Here is a 14,908-nt window from a genome sequence, read left to right on the forward strand (position 1 = left end):
ACAACCATATTAAATCATAAAAGAAATCATCTTAAACTCAGAAAATATATCATAAAAAAACTCCAGAAACGCAATCATTCAAATATATACCATTAAGTTAAAGATTATATCTTTAATTATGATTTTTCTTATAATTTAAAAAAGTAGTAATCATCCAGTAAATACTCAAATACTGAACAATAAGGTTTCAACAAAATGAAACATCTGACGAAGATTAAAATACAGTAATATGTATGTTTCAAATCATTCAGCTAATTTTCAAATAACGGAAATCAACTAAGCAACACGAAATCTCTATAACTTTTACAGATAATGGACCAAATAGCCAAAATAGGTTCAATTTCAATGAGATTAATTCAGTTTTCACCCCAACACCGTTGCATCAATTGCTTTCCGAAAGTGGTTTTCGGGCCAAAAAGAAATACATAGGCGTAAATATCTCTTTCCTGAAATTGAAACGACAAACTGTGAGCAAACTACAAAACATCCTCCAACTTATCATGCAGAACAAGTCATCATGGGGAAACAGGATCATAATGTAACTCACCTGCCGCCTTCAACCAATCCTTCCGCGGCTTTCTCCAGAAAATCTTGAACCCTTTGGCTTCCCTTCGGAGCAAGACCGACAAATTCTAGAGCCTTGACCTACAAAAGAGATGGATATGATTACTGGTACGATGTTGTGACCTCTAAAAACGTGTCCATAGTTCATAAAGAGTAACAGTGAGAATGAAAATGTATAGTGTCTGGTAGTTCGTACCATATTTCTAGTGAAAAAATGTCCGAGAGCTGTTAGACGGAAGCAACTCAATGAGAAGTGGTTTTTGTCTAAAGGCAAGTACTACCAAGGGACAGGGGAGTCGATAACAAGATCTTTCTCCCAAATTACCTAGAATTTGATACAAAAAATGATTAACGACTTCAAAGTTGAAAAGGGAGGGATGGAGAGTGGAGACGGAAGTAAGAATTCACCTCAAAACCAGCCTGCTTTAGAGCTTCCAGGCATTGTCTAGTCAGCCTGATGTCCGGTAGACCGTCACCAATCTCGATTTCGGCCTATATAAATAAAACTTTCATTTAAGCTGAACTCATGGATGCAAACCAAACTGGTAGCATTTTCATGCCATTAAGATGGCTACCTTAATTTTCTGATGTTCTGGATTATTTGGATCTTAAGCATCAGTCATGCACCACTCGTACGCAGCAAAACACTGACCCGGCTTTAGTACTCTGTAAATCTCCTTGTAGCATCCATACTGTCACAACAGACCAAGTCAAACTGGTAAAGTGGTGTAACATGAAAACAATCAAATCAAATTAGAAAAAATAAATCAATGCAGAATCAAAATCATAATTTAAAATGATCTTGATTGTGATGGGAATATACATACAGCATCCGGAGCATGGCAGGTAGCTTCGATTGCATAAACTGCATCAAAGGTGTTGTCAGGAAATGGCATCTTCATAAAGTCAGCCTGCATTAGGCAGTAACCATAAGAAAACCAGTCATATCAATGTTCTGCGTCATAAAAAACTATATTGCATGCAGGTGTGAGAAAAATTTAAAACAGGGAATAATGTAAACTTGAGTGAAAGAACAATAAAACAGCTTGACACAGAAAATTACCAACCTTCACAAAGTCGCAAGTCTTCTCCACTTCAGCAATTCGGTTTAATTCCTGAAAAATATCACTTCTTTAATTAAAATGATGAAGAAAACTTTACAACAGAAAGCCAAAAACTATATAGCTATGATCCATCAGTATTTAAAAGGAGAACTTGAGATATAAAATATAGCCCATTTTAAGCAACCCAAAATGGCTACTAATAGATTCAAAGATCAATATACTTACAGTCAGACACAAGAGTGCTAAACAAAGAAAGAAAAAAGCAAGATAAAAATGTCATCTGCAGCATTTGAACCATATCTATTTGAGATTGAAGAGATATTCACCTTCCCTCTTGTTATTTGATATTCATTGTTGTTTAACCCAGTGACAGATGTGGAACTGCAGCAATCACCATATAAACATGTTTTAGAGTCCTTCAATATATTCTTTTAAATATTATAACTAGCCATGGTTTATTCATAAAGTATATTGCTAAAACTGCTGTACCATCCAACTGAAAAGGGCAATGGTTAAACAACATCTAAGAAACACCAACTGAAGTTAGCTCACCGTACAATATAATTGCAACGTTTCCCCCCTAATTTGGACATATTTAATCAACCAAAAGAAATTAAAAAAATATGCGTGTATAAAAACACAGGCTCCATGAAAAAAACTGAGATCAGATGGCTCTAGTCTGTATGCTCATCCATACACATACACAAATCTAACAAAGAAAAACTAGCCTAATCGGCAATATATGCTGCTACAAAAATAGATACAAATAAACAAGGAAGAAAACAGAAAAGGAAGAAGAAATAAAACAAATGACCATTGAAAACAAACTGCTATGTACCTGAATCGAGCAATTTCTCTAAGTGGTCCACCGATTCCACATCCAACATCCAACACCTAAAAGAAAAGTCAATGCTTAAATCAAATGTTAAACATAACAGAAAACTCAGAATGCAATTGCTTCGTGCTCTAATGAAGTGGGAGAACCTTCTGTCTAGGCTTCAAGCCAAGTTGTAAAGCAAGAAAATGTTCATGGCGCTTTATGCTATCTTTGAGAGATTCCCCTTTCCATCTGTAGAAAAAAAAAGTATGATAATGATCAGCAGTGACTTAAAAAAGCAACTGCATCGTCTTCCTTGCAGATACAATATAGAAGTGACTGAATAGATGGATACCTGGCAGCAACATGAAAAGATTCACCCCATCCAAACTCATAAAAGCTGGTAGCCAGATCATAGTATTTGTTAACCTGAATTCATAACATCATATGAGTGTTTGCACATGCAATCAAGTCCTAATTTAACCTTATCAGTCCAGTAAAGCTGTAAGCAAGAATAAGAATTCATTAGTTTAAGACAAAATGGAACGTTTATGATCATCATCTAGCTTGATGAAATTGACAGCTAGATCTGCCAGTGTATGTAAAACGCTCAACCAAAATAATAAAGCAAATATTCAAGCACCTAATTCATAACTAATAGCAAAAGTTGAAAATGAGCTAAACTAAGGAATCAGGCAGCAGGTTGGAAGGATCATTGATTGTAAGATTGGAAAAAGAAGCTATTCTAACCATGTCGGTGTAGTTGGCCTTTCTCTCTTTCTCTTCACCTCCATAAAAGACGTGATATTTCTCGTACCTGAATCATTAACATAATCTAATATGACATTTCAAAAACACTAACAACAGTCTAAAGAGTAAAAGACAATATTTCAAGGTACGAGTTTTAAGCAACTACTAACTACCCTTGCGTATCGGTCACCATGCATACTCCATGATAAAAGAAACAAATAGTAAATCTGATAGTAATCATGTCACCAGTTGAAGTTGGACACAGTTAATGCTCCATGATAAAAGAAACATACAACGAATTAACCAGCGGTCATGACCAGTTGAAGTTGGACACAGTTAATGCTCCATAATAAAAGAAAAGAGTGAATTTGAAGTTGGACACTGTTAATGCTCCATAATAAAGAAGAAAAGAGCGAATCAGCTAGCAGTCATCTACAGTTGAAGTTGGATGCAATTACATTTAATTCATTTATGATATAAAATGATAATTTTAAGCCATATCTTGCTTCTTTCAACCAAACCCGCCATTTTCTAGATGTTTCAGCGTTATCCAAGTACTGAAGAATTAAATAGAAAAACAGTTAGCAATCATGACCGGGTCCATGTTCCATAGAGTTGTATAAATTTACAAATATGGCCGTATAGCCACTTGTGAGGAAAACAGAGTCCATGCAACGACCGACTGGGCTTGACTGCAAGCTAGCGAAATGTTTCAGGGGAACAAAAATAAAAAAACCTTCCATTTGAGAGATGGGAGATGGAACTTATTTTAGACGTAATAATTAATAAATGAGCTTGATCTGTGTAAACTAGCGTCTCATATGAGAGAAAACGATAGAGGCAAAGTGGGAATATGCTAACAATCAAGGCTAAGTAGACACTTGATTAAAACTAAGCTCAAAGCTTCAATCAAAAAGCTTAATCCATATAGTGGGAATTAAACATGTAGAGGCATATTAATCCAGTTTAAGTGAATTTCTCTTTTATTCTAGTTACAAATGTTAGCCATCAGAACATACTGTGGACCAAATTCTAAATAGATCTTATATTTCAATCATCGAGGTTCAATCTATCAATACCATTCTTCACCTACTAACATCTAACAGAAAAAATAAATAAAGAAATGGTCGACAAAACGACGTTAATAAAACACCTTTTATTCTAATTACGTTTGCTGAATTTAAAAACATTTTTTTTAAAAAAAAATCACAGAAACTAAAAAGGGAGGGATCTAGGGAAGAGGAAGAACAAACGTAAAGAAAAAATAAAAAATAATAAACAGCATTCCAAACACATAATTAAAGAAATGAGAAGAATACTTTTCAACATCAGAAAGGACTTCAGTTTTATCGAACTTGCCACCGAGACCAGAAGCCAGATCAAATGCACCGGCCTTCGACATTCTTCTCTCTTTTCTCACTCGTCGCCACAAATCTAGTTCAAAAAAGAATAACAAATCATTAACAAAGTTAATTCAATATTTCATTAAAATGCAGATTTTATCTACCAGAGAAAGTAACTTTTTGCACCGAGGAAAAAGAACACAATGAATTGAGGAGCAAAACTGACGTACTGAGGTCTGAGAGGGGTTATTGGAAATTTGAGTATCTCTACGAATGAAAAGGCAGTGCCAGTGGCAGTGATACGTGTTGAATGATGCCTAACAAGCTGTACGAAAATTTATAGTTATAGGGCAGGGTTTGGGGCAACGGGCAGAGGCGACCGTAATTTCTTAAATTACATAATTATTAAATTTTACTCTATCTTTTATTTTACCATTAACTTTAGTATATCTTTTATTTTACTCAGTGAATTTTTAATTTTTTTAATTTAATTACTAACTTTTAAATTGTTCATATTTTAATCACTTTAAATTGTTTTATTATAATTTTGTTATAACATGATTTTTTATTATTTAATATAAAAAAATTCAAAACATGAAATTAAAATCAAATGGTCGTTAACTATTCGTCATCGTTGGAGGTCACCATCGACGGCTGTAGTGACGGAGCTATTTAGGAACCTAAGAGGTCATTGCCCCTATTTTTTTTTTATTAAAATAGAGACAAATACCTATTTAGATCTTTAAATTTTGATTTATTTTGACTTTTCCCCTCATTTCCTTGAGCTAGAATACTGACTATGTCCCTAGATGATCATAGATGGTGGTCGTTCAATCCCAATTCCAATATTTCATCGGTCTTTTTGTTCGATTCCCTAAGTCCGAATCCGACCTCCATTTTGTCAGAACATGCTCTTAATCTGATCAAAAGTGAGGAAAACAAAACATTGGTTATTGTAGATGGTGGTTGTTCGATCCCAAATTTTATGAGTCACTTCACCTCGACCCCTTGAGTTCATATCTAACCTCTATTTTTTTGGAACATGTTTTGAAATCCATGAATAAGAGATCAAAAGTGAGGAAACTTAAATATTTTAATTAAGTTTCACGGATTTTAAGATATTGACATATATCAAACAACCACCAAAATTGAATTCACGACCACCAGATTTGAATTCATCGTGTCAAACCCCTCTAGAGTTTGTACTTTCATTCGAGTCTGTTAGTTGGCTGCTCACTAGGTTTTAGTAGGTTTTGTTTTATTGGCAGGTCTGCCTTAGTTTAATTACATTCCATCATGTTGTAAGGACATTGTTTTATGTGATCTTTAATAATATGTTTGGGTACTATTTTTCACCTTCTGATGTTCGGTTTTGAATTTTGCGTTAAGGTCGATTATGAAAGGGAGCTTTTAACGAGGTTTGTCTATTTTTTTTTAAAAAAATACAAAATTATAATAAATAATCATAAATTTTAGTGACTAAAATAAAAATAAGTAGAATTAAGTGACAAATTTATAATTTATTCTTCTGTAGTATATATGTAAATATAGAATCCGGATTCACCACTCAAATGTCTCAATTCCCTCAACTTACTCCTCCATTATGATCCACATAAAATGTCAACAATTTGCATCCATTCATTCCTCCTGCTGTAAGATTCCTCAGGGACAGATTGTAACAATTTTTACAACGAAAAAACAACACAGAATATTGGTTTGTAGCTGATAAAGATCTTTCTTTCATCGATATCGGGTTAGCGAAAACGAAGAAGATAACAAAGGACACATCAATCGTCGAAGATGTCGCCGGCCATCACATATGACACCACACCCAATAACACCAATAATCAATGCATAAAATTCGTGGTCTCCAATTTCAGAGTTTCTGAAAAGTTCATTGCTCTCATCGCAGCATATGCTCTTAGTAGAATTGTGCACCACCTGCTAAGGCCTCTATCCCAACCTTACATAACGTCCGATATTGCCGTACGTAAATCTAATTTGACGTCGATCACAACGATATCCAGTGCATTCGATTTCATGTCATTGTATTGCATTAATCGGTCTTGGTTTTGGTCTTGGTCTTGTAATGTTTACAGATAGGGCTGATTCTAACAAGCCTACCCCGTGTGCGAGATTCCTTCACGACTCCATTCAAACTAGCTGTGGAAAATGCTGTCGACTTCGGCATGATATGCTATGCCTTCGTTTTGGGTCTCGAAATGGACCCTTACGTGATATTTAAGCCACCGACTCGCCACACAATGGTGGCTTACGCTGGAATGTTTTGTACATTCATCATGGCTAGCACTGTTACTCCATGGCTGAATTATTTGAAGAATACGAGCGTCGTAAGCTCCACCTTATCCCTCTCGATTTGTCTCTCCGGTAACGGTTCTCACATACTCACCCGCTTGATGACCAAACTCAAAGTAGGCAAGTCGGACATAGGGAAGCTTAGTATCAGTGCTGGAGTGCACTCCGATATGATCACCATGCTTTTACTAGCCATCGGTTTCGCCTTTTTTCCTGCGGAAAACATCATGAACATTAGCGACGAGATTAATATCATCAAAATGGGGGTTGCACTTGTGATTCAAACAATAGTGGCGGCAAATGTATCACCCATTTTCATTAATTGGATCAACAATGAGAACCCTGAAGGAAAGCCACTCAAAGGCTCACACCTTGTTCTGTCAATGGCCTTCATGGCCTCTATATGCTCCTGGGCACCGTGGTGCGGTTACAACTCGGTTCTGAGTGCGTTTATGGGAGGTCTTTTCTTACCGTCCGAGGGGCGAATATCGAAATGGGCTATTAGCAAACTCAACAACTTGTTAAGCATACTCTTTTACCCAGTTTTCTTCTTTTGGGTGGGTCTTAGGCTTGATATCTCAAGATTTGAAGCAGGTATTGTTGGAACATGGGTAAGGCTGTTATGCCTTTTGGTGATTGCAACAATTGGCAAAGTGGGTGGAACACTCCTCTGTGGCTTAACGTTAGGTTACCATAGGCCTGAAATGGTAGCGGCCGGATTACTCTTGACGACAAAGGGTCATTTTCACGTATACTTGGCCGTTGATGCACTCAGGGTTAGTTTTTCCAACCAAAACTGATAGATTTATAAAAGTATAGTAAATTTAGATTGATTTCTTACTCGAACTGAATGGCAGCGAGGAAGGATCGACGTTACGACGTGTACGTTGATGATAATTCTGGTATTCTTATCTGTTGTGCACACACCGATTGTTGTGAAGCATATAATAGAACGAGCAAGGAAAAGAGTACCAATCCAGAGGATGGCTCTACAATGGCTTGATCCTTCAAGCGAACTTCGAATTTTGCTAGGCCTACATGGGCCACATAATCTTGATTCAGCCATCAGCTTAATGGAGATCTCTCGAGGCAGATCTGACCCTGGACTCTTTGTTCATGTCACTGACATGATCGAGCTTACTGAGCAAATAGCTGCAGCAATGGCACCCGGAGAAGGGGTGGACAATATCACAGTAACTGACACGTCGATCACGGAAATGAGAGATCAAGTAAGTCATGCTTTCCAAACTTACATAAATGAAAATGGGGGTAGTGGTATCAAGATGAGCCGAGTGCTTGCACTTTCCACATTCAATAGCATGCCACAAGATATTTGTGCTTTAGCAGAGGATTTGATGGTTTCCCTTATTTTGTTGCCGTTTCACAAGAGACTGAATGAAAACGGTACGCTTGATGAAGACCATCCTGGTTTCAGATATGTAAATCGTAAGGTAACAACAAGAAGAGTTCCGCACATAATTTGAATAAATTTTCAGAAATCTCCTTTAACCAATTCAAAATAACTATTTTTCCCAACAGCTGCTTAGAAACGCCCCATGTTCTATTGGGATTTTGGTGGACAGGGGTTTTTGTTTTACCAGTAAGTTTTCAAGGTTATCTGCACCTAAAGTGGCTGTCCTTTTTATTGGAGGCAAAGATGACAGAGAAGCACTAGCCTTTGCCGGTCGTGTTGCGAGGCATCCAGGAGTAAAGCTCACCGTAATAAGATTCCTGGTAGACAAAAACTCGGAACATGCACCACGAAGAGTGAATAACAGAGTAAGTGCAGCAGATCAAGAAGAAGAGATGAAGCTTGACGACGAGTGTTTTGCTCAATTCTATGAGAGGCATGTAGCAGGACGGGAAGTTGCTTATATGGAGAAGCATCTTGCAAATTCATCAGAGACCTACACTAATCTTACATCATTGGAGGGGCAGTATTCTCTTATCATCGTAGGGAGGGGCGGACGAGTAAATACGGTATTGACACAAGGACTAAATGATTGGCAACAATGTCCAGAATTGGGTCCAGTAGGGGACGTACTATCAGGGTCTAGTTCGGCATCCGGTACCTCCATCTTGATTATCCAACAGCACAATATTAAAGGGCAACTAGATGGCCTAAGTGAAGAGTTCTCCATTATGTAAACATCAATCTGGTAAGATAGGTTTAAAACTTTAGGAAACCAAATCCAAACCGGGTAAATGTAGATTGTAGGTAGAAATATGTATCATATTATTTCTTCATACTGTTCTGATCATAAAACAGATCAAGAACAGGGAACAACAGGACACTAATTACTAATCACTATGCTTTAAAGAATATAAAAAAAGATACCCCTACTTAGTATAAGTAACCCTTCAACCTTTGGTGCCATCGCTATGTTCTTGGCAGTATATCCTTCAACAGGAATGGCACTTTGCAGCCATTATCGAACAGCCTTACATGAAGTGATGTCAATACTTGTATTATCATAGCCAGAGCAGATAAAATAAGTCCTTATATCTAAACTATAATGTACTGATAAGCCTTACATTAGTCAGACAACTGTGTATCATCAATTTCAATTGACCTGCTACTTCAGACCATTTCACAACTCCTTAACACCTTAAACATTATTTTCTTACAAATGCTACTAACTTCGAAGGACAATCCAGATTCCTGCTTCGAAATAAATGCACCATTGAACTATCAAATACCATCAGCAAATGCACAACTACATCACAGATAAGTAACATAAACCAGGCAATCATCTTGGTTACAAAAAACATAAATACAGAAAGAAGAATGCTTGTTTTCTTGAACAGCTTTGAGACAAACTTCATAATAGTGTCATTACAAAAGCTTCAATAACATGCATTGCAGCTTTTAATGCATCGCAACAGCCAAAATGAGAAAATGTCTCAAAGGTATCGGTTCATTTCCTTTTAAAGTCAAAATGCAAAGGCACTGGTTAACTGAGCTCCTCAGACATGCATTAGAAGTCCCTTGCATGCTTTGCTACCTCATTCTACAAATTGAAACATGAAGTGTGAGGATAAAGCTCAATATGAACTATCAAAAGAGAGAATTATATTAAGATTAACATGTTAATGAAATATTTCTACTTTTTAAGTAAATTGTTAGGTATGCGCAAGCTTCTGAGAGCGTCTGTGTGTGCATGAGAGAGAATTTTAATCCTAATTTGTCACAGGTTCTGGCATATGCACCTTAAGCAGATCATTCTAATGATGCAAAGCGACCAATTCAACGTGTAAAAACGACATAAAAACACTAACAACTAGTGTACAATAAGTTAACATACTTTTATGGGATATATGGCAATCATCATAAATTTGGAGATGTGCGGTATAAGCACTTTAGTTTCTTAAGGAAATCATAAGTTAGATTGTATCTACTTTATTGCAGTTGGGCATATAATTGCTTCGTGAAACACTGCAATTTCCCCAATGTAAATGAAATTCTGTCGGTGTTGGGACTGTTACCGGGTGCTTTCACCAGAAGGTTACAGCCTTGACACTCTCAGGTTAGTGCATTCATTGAACGTTCCAGCCTGCAATTCCGAAGAGAAAATATTAACACAGGAAGGCCAAATACGAAAAACAACACATAGCAAGTGCAGAAGCTTACAGTTGGGGCTTCCTTGCAAGGCTGCAATTTTCGTGACGGAAAAAACAGAAACAGAAGCAGCAAAATTAGTTGTTGAATATTCATCGACTGATTCGAATAAGTCGATGGATAAATCACTTACGAGGGCTTTTTTGTTTTTGCAGGACTTTTCCCACCATGTTCTACCATTGCCATTGATGGTGCCTCCGCCTTCGACTCTTAAATCTTCAACGTTATCGAAGTAAAGCCACCGTCATCCATTACCTTCGTATTCGGAGTGATACACTGGCTTTGATTGTTCCATAGATCTATCATGCTCAAATTATAGGTAAAATGTTAATGATTCAATAACAATATTGTTATACGACCCTGTATCGATGTGCGTCTTTGTCTAGAACTTATCGGCAAAGATGTATATCGAGTTAAAAACTCACCTTCAATACAAGAGGAGATTTGCAAGGTCCTGAGAAGTTAATTGGCTTAACATGATAAGTCTTCTTCTTGGGGACCACCATAATAGTTAGCTTTAGCTCCGAAATCATCGACATTGACTATCTTCGAAGTCGATATCAGACCACGTGCTCTGTCAAGCCTTGATCGAATTCCGTCATAGTGGTCGAACAGTTTCACCGAGTAGGGATTACGGTAGTTTCGTTTGTTGGGAACATGATGATAGGATGTCGGGCCGCGAAAAGCTCGGCCACGACGAAAATCAACGGGAAATGGGTCCTCTGTGGAACTGTCGATGCTGAAGCAGGAACGCGAAGAGATTAATGTAAACAGAAGTGGGAGACAGAGATTTTAGGAACATCATGTACTTTGTTAGAATAAAATAAGGACAACAAACAAAAGACAATGATGATGCTCTTGATTGTCCTAAACTCCTCTTATATTTATAGGAAAGCGTGGGGTTGCTGTTTAATTTCGACACAATTAATGATACCTATGTCCGATGGCAATTAATTTAATTGTAGATATTGTTGGATAATATAGATAATTAAATGGAAAATCTTTATATTTTAAATAAGATTTTATTTCTATATTAAATAGATATTGGGAATGGGTTCGAGAAAGTCAGACGGATTACCATTGGTTGCCTGCCAATATTGTTGGCTATTTCTTTATATCTGTTTTGTCAACTAATCACTTAATTTATGCTTATTTACCTTCATATACGTGTCTCATATTGAATTTGGGCCCTACATTATTCATTTTACCTCTAAAATTTTAATTTTTTATATTATATTTTTAGGGTAAAGTACACAAATGATCCTCCGACTATAGAATATTACTTTTTAAGACCATCAACTATTAAAAGTTACAAAATGATCACCAAACTATTCATTATTTTATAAACTCATCATTTTCCGTTAAAAATTAACGGTTATATAAGCTAGACGTTAACATGATGATTATGATAGTCGTTTGAGATTCTGGGATCAGATTTTATCATATCACAATCAGCAGGTTAACGTTCAGCTCAGAATACCATCAATTTTTAATAGGAAATGATGAGTTTGGAATATAATAAATAGTTGAATGACCATTTTTGTAACTTCTAATAGTCGAGGGACTCAATAAAATAATTCTCTATAGTCAGAGGATCATTTTATAACTTTTAATAGTCGAGAGGTTTAATAAAACAATACATATAATCAGGGGACCATTTATATACTTAACCCTATTTTTTATGAATTCAGTTAAATCTAGTTGATATTATCATTAATAAACAAGAAAATACGAGTAAAATACACTTCAAATTATTCATTAGTTCAATTATAAATAGGTTATTTTAAAAAATAATAATTTAACCACTCAATTTATATTATAAACAACACTCCGTCGTTAAAATTGAGACAAACATCTATCATGGCCCAATATAATAATAATTTTAATCAATAAAATTTTTACATTCTATTAATTTAGTTCTGGTTCAAAATAACTCAATAAATTCAACCCTTTGTATTTAGAAAAAAATTTGATGATAAGTGATGGAATTAGAGATAAAATTAATAACTTTAATTAAATAAACTTATACCAAATAATTTTAAACAACTAAAATTATAATAAAAGTTAACTAAATTATTAACTAAAGCTAAAGTAAACATGTAATATTAATAAATACAGATGTATTTGTAAACGTTTTACAATTATTAACTGTCATGAAATTATATGCATGTGTCGTAACTTCACAAATTTGTCGGTAATTCTAAAAAAAATTCTTGAATGGTCCGGGATGATTAAAATGTTATATTTATTCATAATTTTTTCTTAGTTATTAACAACGTTTACGTTTTACAAATACAACTATTCGAAATTTCTAAAAATAAGAACAATCAATTTTATTATTGAAGTCGTTTAATAAATTCGAAAAAATCTTTCATAAATACTTGTGATGATATAATATATGGTGTAATATCAACTCTAAGAGAGTTTAACCGTATGTACATACATCTACGAAGTATATTTGGAAGTTAATCATGATTAGTTTTAAAGTCAAAGCGTGAGATGTGCCAAACATTGTCCCTCCCTGGTTAGAATTCAAAGGCAAAATAGACAAGTAACGTCAAAGTTGCCAAAATGCCAACCTCTTTTTTATAACTATATTAGAGAATTTGGTAAAGAACGGTTGTATTTATGGGTTTGGACCGAAAAGAAACATGGGGATCCACCGCTGGAACTGGCCGAAAGTGCATGTGTAATCATGTGCCGTGGTAAGTCCCACATGGTCGTTAATTGGTTATTCATAAAATATAAGGATCATATTATGCTAAGTAAAAATAAAGGGACCAATTTCTTAGTTTTTATAAACCATAGGGATGAGATTAAGAATTGTACTATTTCATAAATAGAAGTGTTTATGGACCAGATCCGGTTCGGCTAGTCCATGCATAGTATCAATATCATGCTTAGTTATTTATCAGCCCAATCTAGAATATGCGTCTCGAGTTTTACTTGAATTTATATAAAGTTATAAATAATTGATTTATACTCATTTAGATCGTTCATGTTTTTTAGTTTTAAAAATAAATAATTTAGTCAAATTTTATACAAATTTAATGGATTGGTAAATTTCTAAATGGGTCCTTATACTCATGCTGAGGGATTATATAGATTCTATATCTCTCCCTATGCTGAGGGATTACTTAAATTTATATGCCGTTGTCGTTGCACGTGGCTTTGGTTTCAAAGCCACAGCTACGTGTGTAGCCTAGAATGGGCCACGTACGAATTTGGTGGACTCAAACCCTTCCTTGGACCATTATTTTCTCATACGGTTATACCCTTTCTGTCATTCTATCAGTGTGATAATTTGGATCCTATACTCAAAACTTTGTTATATCATATACGGGAATTTAAATATTTATAAGTTTAGATGTTAAGTTTATTGTTTGTAATTTTTTGAATAATTAATTTTAAATATTTATTATTTGAATTTATATTATTTATATAGACAAATTATAAATTATTTAAATATAGATTTTGTTCGAAAAAAACAAAACATATAACAAAGTATTTTCATTTTTTATGAAATTAAAATGACAACAATAAAAAAAAATTCACTATTCCTCTTACTCGAAGGAATATCTTTGTGAATATTTTTCATAATTCAAAATGTTTTCCCTTAATCTCTCACATTTTTTTCATAAAATATTTAAGAAATAATGTCATACATTAACGTGAAAAACATGTGATACATTTATCTTGAATATATTTATTTATCTAATTCTAATTAAAAAGTATTGCATTCAACGAATATTTCTCTTCAGACTTAATTGGAATGAATAAACACACTGAACGTAAATGCTCGAGTTCGTATTCTAATAAAAAATAATATTCTTTTTTCGGATCATATTCTAATAAAAAATAATATTCTTTTTTCGGAATAAAATATACAAACGGTCCTCTAATTATATGACGGTATTTTATTGATTCTCTCGTCTATTAAAAAGTTATAAAATAATTATTTGACAATAAGATTTTATTTTATTGAGTTCATTAATTATTAAAATTTATAAAACGATTACCAGACTATTTTATATGTTTCAAATTTATCATTTGTCGTTAAAAATTTGATGATAAAGTAAGTTAAACGTTAATATGATGACCGAGGTATAATAAAATATGAACATGAAATTTTAAACGATTATCATATCATAGTCAACATGTTAACGTCCAATTCAAATTACCTTCAATTTTTAACTAAAAATGACGAGTTTAAAACATATGAAATAATCAAATGATCGTTTTTAATTTTTAATAGTCGAGGGACTAAAAAAAGATAACATCCTATAATTAAAAGATAATTAATAACTTTTAATAATTAAATGACAAACTTAATTATATTAACTATGATTAACAATTGTCTTCTTGTGCATATAGTTTTTTTGGGTTACAAAAGGGACATCCACATGAATAACCAAGCATCGAATATTTATTTTAA

General features: G+C 34.3%; 1 protein-coding gene and 1 pseudogene across 1 annotated transcript; one reads left to right on the plus strand and one right to left on the minus strand.

Moving 5' to 3' along the window:
- Window positions 1-301: 301 nt before the first annotated feature.
- LOC120172398 lies at window positions 302-4,817 on the minus strand (annotated as a pseudogene).
- A 1,521-nt stretch (window positions 4,818-6,338) lies between these two features.
- LOC120172404 (cation/H(+) antiporter 28-like) lies at window positions 6,339-9,005 on the plus strand. The gene is made up of 4 exons (XM_039179861.1): window positions 6,339-6,524; window positions 6,638-7,630; window positions 7,712-8,305; window positions 8,394-9,005. Exons 1-4 carry the CDS (start codon window positions 6,339-6,341, stop codon window positions 9,000-9,002), a joined length of 2,382 nt encoding a protein of 793 aa, XP_039035792.1. The 3' UTR covers window positions 9,003-9,005.
- The last annotated feature ends 5,903 nt before the right edge of the window (window positions 9,006-14,908 follow it).

Source organism: Hibiscus syriacus, unplaced genomic scaffold, assembly GCF_006381635.1.
Source record: "Hibiscus syriacus cultivar Baekdansim isolate YM2019G1 unplaced genomic scaffold, ASM638163v2 tig00111850_pilon, whole genome shotgun sequence".
In the NCBI taxonomy this organism is placed as follows: Eukaryota; Viridiplantae; Streptophyta; class Magnoliopsida; order Malvales; family Malvaceae; genus Hibiscus; species Hibiscus syriacus.